Here is a 13,970-nt window from a genome sequence, read left to right as displayed (position 1 = left end):
AAATAGGAAGATATAAAATCCAATTATATTAAAAAAAAAAAAAAAAAAAAAAAAAAAAACAATCCAAAGCCATACCTGATCAGATGCTCTAAAAGGCAGTAGCAAGTCCTATTTATACTTTGTTCTATCACGCTAGACTTTCTAGAATGTTTCTAGATAGTGGACCTCACTTAGATGACTGCCTTAAATTCCTTCTAGAAGATTCTATGGTGGGCTCTACTTAGACAACTGCTCCAAATCTTTTTTAGAAGGTTCTATAGTAGGCCCTATCTAAATAACCACCTTAAATTCTTTTTAGAATGTTCCACAATGGATCCTATGTGGTCCACTAACTTAATCTCAATTCTAAAAACTTTCGTAGTTCTAACTATCTATCCATACATAAATTTCTTATCTATACCCTATTATATCGGCTGTCAATCTGGATCAAAATCAAATTCCAAGGTACAAAATTGCTTATTTATGGCAATTCTAGGATTTTTTTTCAAATTAGAAAGTGGAATTTGAAAACAAACTTGAAGAAAGATTTTTAAATATTAGTTTTATATCACTTAGATTAATATTAAGATTTTAAAGAATTTTCAAAGTTAATAATGTATTAAGTGGATTTAGATTTTGTGAAGTATAAATACATTTATAAATTTAAAAATTTCTTGAATTTCATAATAAATATATAAGTGAAATTTTTGCAATTTATTTTTGTACTTATTATAAATATGTTTGAAAAATTTGAGGTCAATTGAGCAATCACATTTAAATATATGAAGGTTTTTGTGGATTATGGTCTCGGAAATTTGAGATTTAGAATCAATAAGTGATTCCAAGATTTAGAAATATTTGCTAATTTTATTGAAACAAAATTTAATAAAATTAAATTAGACTTAAATATCTACATACAATCTAAATTTTGGAGCAATTAATTGGTTCAACAAGGAGAAATTGGTATTGAAAGATCAACATTTAAGTCAAATAAGGGAGGTGACCAATGACCAAGAAATTTTGGAAGCTTTACTTGTTATTTGTATGTGCAATCTTCTTCAAATTTTTTATACTTATTTCTTAATTAGTTGGTGGAAGGTGTGCAAATTTTGAATCAAAATCAATATTTCAATCATTAGTTATTGAATTTTTAATTTGCTATAGGATTTTTAAGAATTGTTTAAAATTTAGAGGTCGATTAAGAATTGATTAGGATTGATTTAAGATCTAAAATTTAGTTAGAATTTTGTTTGAATTTGATTAAGATTTGACTAAGATTTGATCAAGATTTCTTTAGAATTTTACTAGGATTTATTAGAATTAGTCTAAGATTTAGGATTTTATTAATTTTTGATTAGGATTTTATTAGGATTCATTAAAAATTTAATTAGGATTACAATTAAGATTAAATTAAAGTTTGATTAGGATTTATTTAAGATTTGTTTAAAATTTCTATTTTTAGTATTTTAAAAAGATTCTTCATTTTTTCTTTAAAATTTTCTATTACTAATATCTCTTTAAGATTATTATTATTTCTTTAAAGTTTTATTTTTATATTTTTTTAATATTTCTTTATTTAATTTTCTTTTTTTGAGATTAATTTAGGATTTTATTGTATTTTTTTTATAAATTTATTTAAATTTATTTTGAATTGATTAAAATTTGATTCAGATTATTAAGGATTACTTAAAATTTATTTAAGATTCTATTAGACTTAGTAGGATTATTTTTGTATTTTTACTTACCTTCTACAACTAGGTGCTTGATGCATTCTCAAGCAAGAACATACATAATACAACAATGTAGTATAACAGGTTGAAAAGCTCATATAGAAGCTCTTTACATTCATTCATATATTGCTGAAAGCCAATATAAAGCTTTGATGGAAGAAAATAAAAGAAGAAATTTTGATGATACAAAAGAAGAAAATTCTTCTAAGAGGCAAATTTGAAAAAATAAGGCTAATGAGGCACCTTCATAAGAATTGCCCACAAAAGATACTTCAATAATATTAGTAGAAAAAAACAAAGGAGACAAAAGATAAAAATAAATCAATAGCTTATAAACTACTTTCTAATATTAAAGTAGCAATTGATTTAAAGGAGGTATTGGAAGAACATATACTAAATTTTAAAGTTGAATTCACATTGAAAGAGATTTTAAGAATTGCAAAAAAAGAATTTCATGATATTATTATTGACAATATCAAAAAGAAGAGACAATTAATGGATGGAGTGAAATAAATCATGCTATTGATATAAGGATATAAAAGATGAAGAAGAAGAAGTTGATAATTATTACAAAAAATTAATAAGTAAAAAAATAGTTATAATCAAGAAGTATATATTGAAGATTATAGTGACAAGAAAATAGAAGCTTTAAGCTATTATACTTAAAAACATTAGGCAAGGGTAACTATAGAAGTATTGGTAAAGGTGGGAGATATAGAAGAATTGATTGTTACTTAAGTTGACTATAATTTCGAGATAAATCTTATGTCTAAGCATCTTTATAAGAAACAAAGGTTGCGAATTGATATGGAGCATAGATGAGAAATATGAGCAACTAGCAATATACAAGATGAACTATATGGAGTCTATCCTAATGTTAAAATCTAGATTGGAGATGTTGCAATAGATCAATATTTTTTTGTATAAGATACAACATCTTTTACAATGATTTTAGGACAACTATATATTACTACAATATAGATGGAAATAAAAGTGTTTGATGATGGTTCAATCTTTACACAAATATATAGTGAAAATGGAAGAAAAATAGTATATTTTTTAACTATGCCTTTTAATCATAAACAAAATCAAGATGGGTTGAAGAAAAAGCCATTGCCAAGAATTGTTGAAGAATTTAAGGATTTTGATGATGTACCATTGTGAAGTAGAATTATAAAGGTACAAAAAGAGAAGTAATCTTGCAAGATGTAGGTGCCTTTGATGCAAGTTTTATTGATGTTTTTAAAAATAAAAGTATTATGTACAAGAAAGTTGAAGATTTAAATATATATATATATATATTTATATATATAATATTAAAAAATAATTATACTAGTATAAATAATTATATTAGTTAAAAAAAATAGATTGGAAGATTTTTTGGAATAAATTACATTTATTGAATTAAGAGATGATGATAAGATTGTGGAAATTCATTTAAGAGAGGTTTATTCTTTATTTAAGTATTTTCAAGCACCAAAAGTTATTATAGAAACCAAAAAAAGATACTAGGATGCTACAACAAGTAATAGGAAATAAAGAAGAGTAACAAAAATTACTAAAATAATTTCATGATAGTTTATAGGTAGAATATAGAAAAATTTGGGCTATACTTACTAAAATTAAAGAACAATATTGATGAAAAAATATATATCAAGATATGCTTCATTTATAAAATCATGTGAAATTTTCCAAATGTATTTTAATATTTGACATCAAGATAGTCTACATTTAGCATATCCTTTGATTATTCATTTTAAATGGATTTTTGATTTGATTGTTATGATAAGTGGATTATGGTAAATGAGATATTTAATCTTGGCTTGTAAAGATTTATCAAACTTTATAAAAAATATATATCTTTTAAGAAAATAAGATGATTTTGACTTAGATAGAAAAATTAATAAAGAAGATTTGAATGAAGATATAAAAAGCATAATATGAATCAAACAAGATTTCGATTATTTGGTACATACTAAAGGATATACAAGTTTAGAGGAGGTGGATGTCATGTGATAATATGACTTAAAAGTGAAAAATAAAAATATGGATGTTATTATAAAAGAGACTAGTAGAAAGATATAATAAAAAAATAAAGATAATTAATAAAAATGTAATAAAAACTTTAGTCTTAATCCTACTTTTTTATAGAAGAAATTTCTTTTAACTAAATAGAGGCATAAATAAGCCAAATTAAAGTAAAAAAGGATTAATATTTTGGAATATTTTATAAATTTTATAATAGATCTTGTAATAAAAAAATTTCTATTTATAAATATAGTTTTGCAAAATATATGTTATAAATTTGAGCTTCATCAAATGGTTGTGTTGAAGGTTATTGAAGTTCAAGTGGGTTGAGGTTTCAAAAATTGGAGTTTAAGGATCAATGGGCATTTCTAAGATTTGCAACAATTTATTAATTGGATTGAAATGATAATTATTTGTAGAAATAAACTTTATTTTCAATATTTTTGTGAATTTTGAGAGTAATTTAAAAATTCAAGAAGGAAATATTAGTACTAGGAGCTCAGCATCAAAATTGATGAAGGAGTTCATCTAAGACTTGAATGGATTATCTTACATTGGTATGTGCAATTGAACTAATTTTTCTTGTATTTGTTTCCATCTGAGTTATTAAGAAGTATAAAAATTTTTAATTATTGATATCAATAGTGAAATTATTAATTATTGAAGTTTCAACTTACTATAAGGATTGTTGAGAGTTTGTTTAATATTTACCATTCAAAGCTAGGTGCCTAGTACATTTTTAAGCAAGAATATACATAATAGAATAGAGGATGAGAATTTACCATTAGATAAAAATAAAATATTAGATAATAATTAATACTAAATAAAAATTAAAGTTAAAATCTTATGAAATTAAATTAAATCATGTAAAAAAATATTTTTTAAGTGTATGTTTCTTTTGAGCTATTTGAGTGCCTTGTGTTATTTTTGTAGGTATATGAGACATGTTTTTAACTACTTAAAACAATTAAAAATTTATGATGAAGTAAAAAATAACTTAAGCAATCAAATTAGAAGCTAATTAATAGTTGTGAATTAAAATAAATCACTTACAAGAGTGTCTTATTTTAGATCACAACTATAAAGTTCTTAAAGTTGTTGGACATGAATCAAATGCTAATAAAGAAGTACTAGGTTATTTAGATGATGAAATCATGATAAATTAGAATAGACTTCCAACTAGTGGAGATTTATTTTACTTCATATATGGAGATCCAATACAACTTGCTATAAATCTCAATGGTTTTGTGAGGATAAGTAAGCATGTGCAAATAAATGGAATATATGTGGAGTTACATACCATCTTCTATCAATCCTGCTATAATTCATGTTAATAAAAGGAACTCTCAACATTTAGATTCATCTTAAAAATATATTTTTGGCTTGTTTTATTCTTGGTTGTGGATCATCATTGCCTTTGGCTCTTAATTCAAACTTATTTTAGTTCTCTTATTGAATGACAATTGGTGGCAGATTTGCTTGTTTTTTGGAATAATTTTTATCTCTACCTTAGTGGTAATTCTTGTTCATCTTCAATGGAATTACTAGACTATTTAGTTGTTGTTGATTTCGAATTGTGTTCTTCTAGTGGTCCAATTGTAGAGTGATGCATAGTAATCATGCTGCCGATATGATTTCAAGACAGATTGGAGTAGTGTGGCGAAGAGTTGAGATGTTGACAAGAGTGGTTGAGCTTGGAAAATTTAGCTTCTACATGTTGCTGATCTCTTGCTACTGCTCTTGAATCATCTTCATATTTTAATTAAATCACCATCATTAATAATAAGGTAGATTAATAGTTCAATACCAAGTCTTTGTTTGTATTGACCATTTGCAAGAAAAAGCTGAATTAGCAAGTGTAGATAGTAGTTTAGACAAGGTTGAAAGTTCCAAGGATATTCATCTCAATCCTAGTATTCCTTAAACAAGAAGCCAAGAACTTGTGAAATTCCTTGTACAGAGATTACATGAATTGGTTATTTATTGCAGAACCAACATTCCTTGCTACCTCATGTACATTAGTGAAGAACAAGATTACACTAACCAATTCAAGGAATGATTACACTAACCAATTCAAGAGCAAGGTGATGGCCGTAGTTAAATTTTCACATTCAATAGTATCGAATACAAGAAATTTAAGAGCCCTTCTTTGAAGCATATTAACATGTTGTAAAATATTTTTTTAAATTTTGTGTAAAAGAACATTTTTTTTATTGGAAAAAATCTTGATTAAATGAACTTAAGATATAAATGAAGTTAAATTATGTTTGGATGATTTCTGAAATTGGATGATTTTTTATTTAAAAATAAAAAATCATTTATAAATGAAAAATTATTTGTTGATGAGAAATTATTTTGGATGATTTTTTTTATTAGATAATAAATAAATTTAAAATTATTTAATAATAAAATAAAATACTCAAAGAATAATTGCTTTCAAGTGTGAGTATGGTTTTTGTATTGTTAAGTGGCTTGATTGTAGATGTATAAATATGAATTTAACTAGTAAAAAAATTAAATTTTATTTTCATAAGAAGTATAAAGAAAATTTTTATAATTAATTAATAAGTTATATAATAGTTTCGAACTAGAATAAATCACCTATTTGAGGATTTGTTTAGTTCATAATTAGAGAGTATTGGAATTATTGCATACAATTCAAACAATAATCAAGAATTATTAGAATATTTAGATAATTAAATTATTATGAACTGGATCAAATTTCTAATTAATAAAAGTTTATTTTTGTTCACAAATGTAAGACTATATGCCAAGATAAAAAAGTGTGTATTTTACACTATTTAAGTTGATTTTTTATAATACATCATTTCAAATAATAGACTTATGATGGATTTTAAGAAAGTTTAACTATTATGGATTAAAAGATTTCAAAAATAGTAAAAAATATCTAATATTTTTTAGAATTTATAAATTATTATTGGATTTTTTATTAAGAATTTTTGTCAAGTTATAATTCAACTTATACATTTGACTTGTAAGGACAAACTTAAGTAGAATAAAGAAGCTCAATAAGTATTTGAAGCTTTGAAGAAAACTTTTATTTTTGTACTAATCTTATTTTGCTTCAACTACTTCAAGATATTTTCTATTGAAACAAATGCATTGGACTTTGTCTTAAATGCAGTATTGTCACAAATGTCATAAGTTACAAAATTTCATATTGTTGCTTTTCATTCAAAAAAAAATTAGTAGTGGAGATCAATTGCAAGATCCAAAACAAAGAACTTCTTATAATTATTGCTTTATTTTAAAAATAATGCCATTATCTAAAAATTACTTTAAATCTATTGATTATTTATATAAATTATAAGAACCTTAAATATTTTATATTAATATGTATTTTAAATCATTGCCAAGTCCATTGGAGCATATTCTTGTCAAGATTTAAATTCAAAATCACATACTAATGAAAAAAAAACAACAAATTTTGTTTAATGATCTTTCTAGATGTTTTTATCTCGTGCCAAAAAAAGAAGATGCAACTTTTGATCAACAAAGAATGATTCTTCTAAAGTTAGATTAATTTCATCTTTGAGAAATAAAATCAATATTAATTGTTGATTCATCTTTATTTAAGTAAGTTTAGTCAAATATGTTCTCTGATCTTTTTATTGAAAGTTAAGTACAAAAATATAAGATAAGATGATTGAATAACGAATGTCATCCAACAGAGGTGACTAATTGTAAATCAGCAAAAACACAAAAAGATATTGTTTAAAATTTGCAAACAAATTTTATTCTTCTCACTTATTGATGAGAATTGCATCACCTTGCATACACTCTAGCACAAAATCAACTACAAAGCTTAGCTTCAAAACACTCAAAAGAGATTGGATTTTGATTTGATTTTAGCAAACCTTAATTAGTTCATGGACAAGACTTCCGTCGACGAGGCTTTATGGACGAGACTTCATGGCGGGGAGACTTCGCAAGGGAGACACATCAATCGGTGTTGGATCACGATCCTCTATGCACATGGATGTCCTCGAATGCTGCAAGATTATCACACCCCTCACCCACAATTTGAGAGATGAAGGACATCCTTAAATGTAACACACTGCGCGGGGGGAGAGGCCAGAATCTGCGGCGAATTCATGAGGTGGTGAGAATGGAGACCCTTTTTTGTCAACTTGCATGATGAACTTCTGATCCATAATGGTTGTGGAGATAGAATTGAGTGTCGCGTTTTCGCCATGCGCTCCAGTCTTTTCAGGAAATTCCCCTCAATGACATTTTGATGTGGTTGGGTGCCGTGAATCCCCTCACTCCTGTAAAGATGTCCAGCCTAGGAAGGAATCCTGTCACATGCCACACCACCTGAATGCGATCCATGTTACTGAGTTCATAGCTGTGGTCACAACAAATGCGAGGTCAAATCTGGGCATTGAGAGACGCCTGCTAAACGCTTTCCGCACGGCCGCCCGTAACTGGAGGACGTTTGTCAGACGTCCTTGGCTGGCAAGAACTTTGCCGGACCCAACCTGCTGTGCGATGAAAATCGCCCTCGGTGCGAGAATATACTCTAAAAGCCCACGCTCGAAGAGGAATTTTTGCATCTGAGTAAAAATATTGAAGGCTTCTAAAATTTGTCACCCTATCAAAGAGACGTGATCTGGTATCTTTTTGACCCTTTGAGGAGTCCATGTGACGGTAGCAATCACACTCCCTTTGAGGAGACGCAGCTCATAGAACCTGCGGTAAACCATGAGCATGTTATAACTCCTATGAGAGCTTAACGAGCGCAAACTCCAAGCCAGTCGACATCACAACCGTCATATCAAAAGTGCCGGCCAGAAGATTTTCGTTCCCTATCAGATCTGTAAGTCTGGTGGTATCATACAAGTGAGACGTGAGGCTTTAGTGGAGTATGCAATCTAGACGCCTTGGGTGCATTCTTCCCGGTGCTCGCAATTGGAGTTGTCTTCCTGTCGTTGAGCAAGGTTTGTATAACAGTGGCAATCGTCTAGTGTTGTTCCACAAATGTAGGTTCATATCTTGGTGGGGGGTGTTTCTATAGTGGGCAAGTGGACAATATCCAATCACGTTACTTTTACACCTTCCTTGCGTGTATGTATTCCAAAACTTAATACCAGACATTGTAAGCTTGGAGGAAGACATACAGGTGTGGTGTTTAACCACATATATATACCGTCTCAATGAACTGATTGTCGTCCAAGTTGAAGATCTTGCCGTAATTAAATTAAATTAGAACTTAAACCCGGAATCTAATTTAGATGTAAAATAACTGAAGCATTGTTAACCTGATTGGTGATTCGGGATGTGTCTTTGCCAGCTGCAGAAAACTGATAAGGCAGTGATGGCGCCTAGAGGAATGAATGGCAGTGAGGAGGATGTGGTGGGGAAATCCGGTTGGAGCCGCAATGCAAGTGCTAGAAAGTTCAGTATCGATGCAACCAAGCTCATGGTAGCTCAAGTAAGAGAGTGCTTTCATAAGCAACACCAACCACCATGACTGCCAAATTTTGATACTGGACATTGACCACTGACAGTGAAATCGATTTTTGTGAAGATTCAAGGTTGGTCATCTCGGTTCAGACTACGATGAGTGGGTGCATGAGCCTGTAATGCGCAAGGAGAGTTCTAGGATCTTCGAAAGCAGTGTGATAGAGGTGCAATTGCGATCCCCCTTTCTCAGACCATGTGAACAGAAATGACATTGAATGTCTTCAATGATAGATTCAGAGAGGTAGAGGATTGTGAGAAACAATATTTATGTTACGAATTGTCGGTGCAGATAATAACCAGATGCAAATGGTGGATGGTCCCTACGGTGTGGGGACCCGTGGTGGTGTGGTGCCAAGTGAAGGCAATGGAACAGGGCTTGCCGACGAGTGCGTTGCCTGTGGCCCTTCTTGTGGGTTTCATCTTTTGGACGTTTTTGGAGTATGTCATTCACCGATTTTTGTTCAATGCGAAATCCTCCCCCGCCTGGTCCGTGTGTATGACTTGCCTTTCAACCTAGTTTGCATTTGATTGTAGTTATTTTGAAGCTAACAAGATTTAATAGATTGTTGCATTCAATGTCATCTTTGCTGCCAAACTTTCTCAAAGGCTTTGGCTATGGCTGCCTCCTATTACTCTAAGAATGGTTAGGCTTTGCAATCAAGAACTGAAACTCGATGACTAGATGTGGTGTGACAGGAGAAACCAATTGCACTATGTCATTCATGGATTTCACCTCAAGCACCCCATGGACGCCGACCGGCTTGTGTTTCCGCCAGTGCACACTGCAGCTATCGCCATGGTTGTACATACCAAAATTTCATTGGTGTCTGAATCTCTAGCACTTAGGATTTCAAACTGCATAGGATATCGAATGGAATCCCAGTTGCAGGAGATTTATGCGGCTGCTTACAAGCCTCAGAGTGTCGACTGATAGCTGTCTTCCGGGGCTACTCGAATAGTCAACCTTGATAAAAACATATTGGTCACCTCACGAAACACTGTTGCCCTCTGTGTTCTTTGCGGCACATCCGTGAACTGCGAGATCAGGGAGGTTGAATTTATGAGTGTGCTGTTGGGTCTTATGCCCAGATATGGAAGCTCATGGAGTTTGTGCTGACGCCCACATGGATGCCTTCCATTTTTGGAGGGGCACTGTTTGGGTACATCTGTTACGACCTCACACACTATTTCCTCCACTTAGGGATTGCGTTTACAGATTATCTGTACAAGCTGAAAGTATCAGTTGACGCTACTTTCAAACTTGTTCTCACTCTCAACTTGCTTATCTGCACCACTTCCACAACCGTGGAACCGTGCAAAACTCTAACGAAACGATAACGAACGAGGCGGAAGAAGGTACCTGCGCTTCGTTGGTCGATGATACTCACCGTACATTGTGATGGGTTTTGCAGAAGGATCATTTCAACCACCACTTCAAGAGTGGGATGCACAGATACGGCTTCGGCGTGACCACTTCCTTCTGGGATGCTGTCTTCGGAACGCTTCCTCCAGCCAAGGACACTCAGCACAAAGGCTCAATGATTGCCGGCCAGGCTATGGTGGAATCCACCTCTCCAGCGTGGAACAACGGCATCAACTGCGCACTCAACAACAATAATTCTCAGGAATGAGGGCGACTGTGATCCAAAGAGCCAAAAACACGCCACAAGTGAGCTGGTTTACGTCTGTTCCATTCGCTCTGTCCGGGCACCTTTAGAATGTTTTTGGAACTTGGCACCTCATCTACCCTACCACCACCCAAATGATTATAGTAATGCATTAGCTTTTCGCTGACCTTCCCTTGCACACAGACTGCTTACGGCGCCACCCGGGTTGAGAATGGTTTACCATATAGCCGACGCTCGGTGAACAAAATTCTGACCTGCCCTTGATGCGGTGTTCTCATTAGGCCTTCTTTACGAGGTTGAAACTTTCTGCGAGGAAAACGATTTGAAATTGAATCCCCACCATAGGACCGTTTACATTGTATAAGGTAGGAGGACCGAATCTAGATTTTCCGATGCTCCGTCCGGCGTGATGATGGAAGAACCATTCTTGTCGAACTCGACAATTATTTTGCAGGAATCCTTTTGCTGATTCCCGTAGCGTGCTTTCAATGAGGAACTGACTTTGCTCATCACAGCTTATTGAAAATCAGAGTATCCGTTGCATTGCAGTGGCCTCCAAACAAAAAAAATAAAAAAAAATAAAAAATCGAACAAAATATTTTAGAATAAATGGACGAAGAATTCCTTGATCGATCATAGTTGCGTGTGCTAAAATTATAAATAACGGAAATGTCGAGATTGAAAACTGGAATCAGTGTCTGTGGAATGAATGAAATCTTTCTGGCAAACTACCACTAGGTTCCTCGCAATCATTGAGGCTTCAGCTGACTCCCTAGGTCTTGTGGCCTACGGCAGCGCACCAAGTTTGCAAAACGGAAACGAAACATGAAAAACGATCTACCTAACAGGGGACATCCATCCACAACAGGTGTTGAGAAACGGCCAGGCTGAGGACAAACCGGCCGCGCTTCTCCAGGGCGACTGTCAAATTAGAGCTGGATTCATGCACAACCCAGAGCCTTCCGTTTGGAGTGGGTCAAGTCAGGGGCTGTGCGGAACGTCAGCTCCATGTCCACAAGTCACTCTGTTTCCACACTTTTCTAGGTTTCAGGGCAAACCCGCAAGGGTACTCGGAAATAATCGAGGGAACTCGCCTTTCTGCCCACGCTGACACTCTTCAAGTCGGCCACGCGCCAACGATAAAGTGTGAACTGGGCGGACCCAGCAGGATGAGGGCAAGTCTGCCACTCCTTTATATCAGATTCGAGCCTCCGCTTCCCTCACAATCACAGCAGCTCCGAGAGCCTCATTCGGTCTTGCTCATCTCGCGTACTTCTCCTGCGCTACACATAAGCGACTACATTTGTGAGGTTCTGCAAAAGACTCGATAACGAGAAGACCCCCTCTGCCGATTCGGTATGCACTTTGAACTGCTTTTCTTGACAGGTTTCTTGTATGTTTATGGGATGGGTGGGAGTTGTGCATAGGAGAGTGGCGGGCGAAGTGAAGTGTGTTGCCTAGGGCGCATCTTAGTTTTTGTGCGCCGAATAGCTTTACTGGGTACGAGAGTGCGGTCTAGCCGCAGGAACTCCAGCTTTAAATTTCTAGGCATCCTTCTTTACGCAACACTTTTAACTGTCCGGTGTGGAGTCCGTCTTCGGAACATCTGATGATCGGTCGTTTTTAGTGTCGTGCCCCTCTTAATCTCTGACTTCTTCGAAAAAGTACACATACATTGTATAATAACTATCTTAGGTACATTTACCAATGTGTATATTCCCGTCCCCAAATTGTGAGCTCAGAATCTTATGGCCCAGCATAATGGAATCGAATTCTTTGTGTTGCACTGCTAACAGAATACTGCAGTATTTCTCCTGCTTCTCCCGCGTTGTACTGACCTGTGAGTTTTTCTTGCCGTCCAGACCCTCATCAGCAATTAAAGCAATGGCTTCCAGGACATTCGTGAGCTCCGCGGTGACCATCCTCGCAGTCATGTCGAGTGTGGCAGCTGTTGCGAATGCCCAGGCCGTTTCCCCGGCTCCTGCACCAGATTCTGGTGCCTTTTCGTTGGTCCCTTCCATTGTAGCCCCTGCCATTGCAACGATCGCCACCATCTTCGCCACCCGTATGTTCTGGTAAGCTTGCCGAGGGCATGACATTCCAAGGGTGATGTCACACTCTGCTATAGAGAATAATTTTTGTGTCCTAGGAGGCAGCGAAAGTGGGTACCATTGAAATTGTTTCGCACGGCAGAGACGCTACGAAGCCATGTCAGACCAATGATTTTGTTTGTTGCACGAGGCATGCTATTTGTGCTCTAGGTGTGTGTAAGTTATAGGCATCGTGTACAGATTTGAAGTGCAATTGAGGCACAGCCAGCGGGTTTCTAGTTCCGAGTAGAAAATACAGTGTACTGATTTGTCGTTGAGCTTTCTTCCGAACTGCAAGGTCCCAGTGAATGCAGAGGAAAGAAGGTTGATCATTATCTAATAAAGAGGAAAAGTTAAGCATTTTTTGTCCCCGAAATTGTAATCTACTTTGCATGTCCGAATTCAAATTGGTGCTACAGTGATCCCTATCTGCGTCATTTGAACAGCGTGTACAACTCCAATTGTTAATTAAAACATCATACTCTGGCAAAAAGCACCAATCTTAACTCGATTTCAAACTGTGGAAAGATTCATCGTCATTTAAACGGATCTGGCTTAAAACTCTTCTACTGGCATATCGAATGAGAACTTTACTACAGTTGTCAAATTCTTCATACCCCCTTCCACTGTGTGATGCTTGCGTATCCTGCGGATACGGCTTGACGCACTTTTCGCAATAAAACCATACTTGCCACCCCTGGGTAAAGTCATCTGTAGAGGCAATCCCCGCTCTCGTTGATGTTAAATTTGACACATCAAGAGTAAACTGGTACACCATGCAGAACTATTAACAGTCAGAGAAGCTGGCACCGCCATGGTTAACATCCCAGGATAATTGAATCGGCAGAACCTCCCTGGGTGCCCACTCAGCACCTTGAAAGTGTGCATTTTACTGCTGGAGCCAGAGAGAGCATGTAGGACAAACCACCAGAATTCCCGTTGCACGTTCATTGACGCACTCGGGTTCACCCTAACCGTCGGTCTCGGACCCTTTGGACCAGGTGCAAACAGAGCCACAATTATCGCCC

The 13,970-nt window shown here is 34.3% G+C and overlaps 1 protein-coding gene and 1 long non-coding RNA gene across 7 annotated transcripts; one reads left to right on the top strand and one right to left on the bottom strand.

Annotated features, from left to right (window-relative positions):
* Positions 1 to 8,488: 8,488 nt before the first annotated feature.
* Positions 8,489 to 13,302, top strand: LOC112289945 (dihydroceramide fatty acyl 2-hydroxylase FAH1). Of its 6 annotated transcripts, none has more exons than XM_073537821.2 (7): positions 8,508 to 8,880; positions 9,052 to 9,192; positions 9,289 to 9,388; positions 9,514 to 9,710; positions 9,921 to 10,023; positions 10,314 to 10,392; positions 10,637 to 10,778. In XM_073537821.2, coding segments are annotated over exons 3-7 (426 nt in total). In that variant the 5' UTR covers positions 8,508 to 8,880; positions 9,052 to 9,192; positions 9,289 to 9,343; the 3' UTR covers positions 10,639 to 10,778. The 6 variants fall into 6 exon arrangements, with proteins under 6 accessions (XP_073393920.1, XP_073393922.1, XP_024391478.1 ...); XM_090254634.1 differs by adding an exon at positions 12,715 to 13,302 and having other exon boundaries at positions 8,529 to 8,880; positions 9,052 to 9,388; positions 10,314 to 10,384; positions 10,637 to 12,208; XM_073537819.2 differs by lacking the exon at positions 10,637 to 10,778 and having other exon boundaries at positions 8,489 to 8,880; positions 9,514 to 9,662; positions 10,314 to 10,619.
* Positions 9,779 to 10,740, bottom strand: LOC141046034 (uncharacterized). Its single transcript, XR_012218701.2, has 2 exons — positions 10,613 to 10,740; positions 9,779 to 10,259 (listed from the first exon to the last, which is right to left on the bottom strand). It is a non-coding gene; the product is annotated as an uncharacterized LOC141046034 (long non-coding RNA).
* Positions 13,303 to 13,970: the final 668 nt, after the last annotated feature.

The sequence above is a fragment of the Physcomitrium patens genome, chromosome 12, assembly GCF_059467195.1.
Source record: "Physcomitrium patens ecotype Gransden chromosome 12, ASM5946719v1, whole genome shotgun sequence".
Taxonomy (NCBI): domain Eukaryota; kingdom Viridiplantae; phylum Streptophyta; class Bryopsida; order Funariales; family Funariaceae; genus Physcomitrium; species Physcomitrium patens.
Note: the sequence above shows the minus strand (reverse complement) of the source record. Positions and strands in the feature narration are given on the sequence as shown.

Excerpts from the sequence above, each read along its gene's own strand:
- LOC112289945 (XM_024535710.3), top strand. The coding sequence starts at position 9,344 with ATGCGCAAGGAGAGTTCTAGGATCTTCGAAAGCAGTGTGATAGAG. Across the intron at positions 9,389-9,513 it reads TCGAAAGCAGTGTGATAGAG|ATAATAACCAGATGCAAATG; the intron begins GTGCAATTGCGA and ends TTGTCGGTGCAG. Across the intron at positions 10,024-10,313 it reads ACACTGCAGCTATCGCCATG|ATATGGAAGCTCATGGAGTT; the intron begins GTTGTACATACC and ends TCTTATGCCCAG.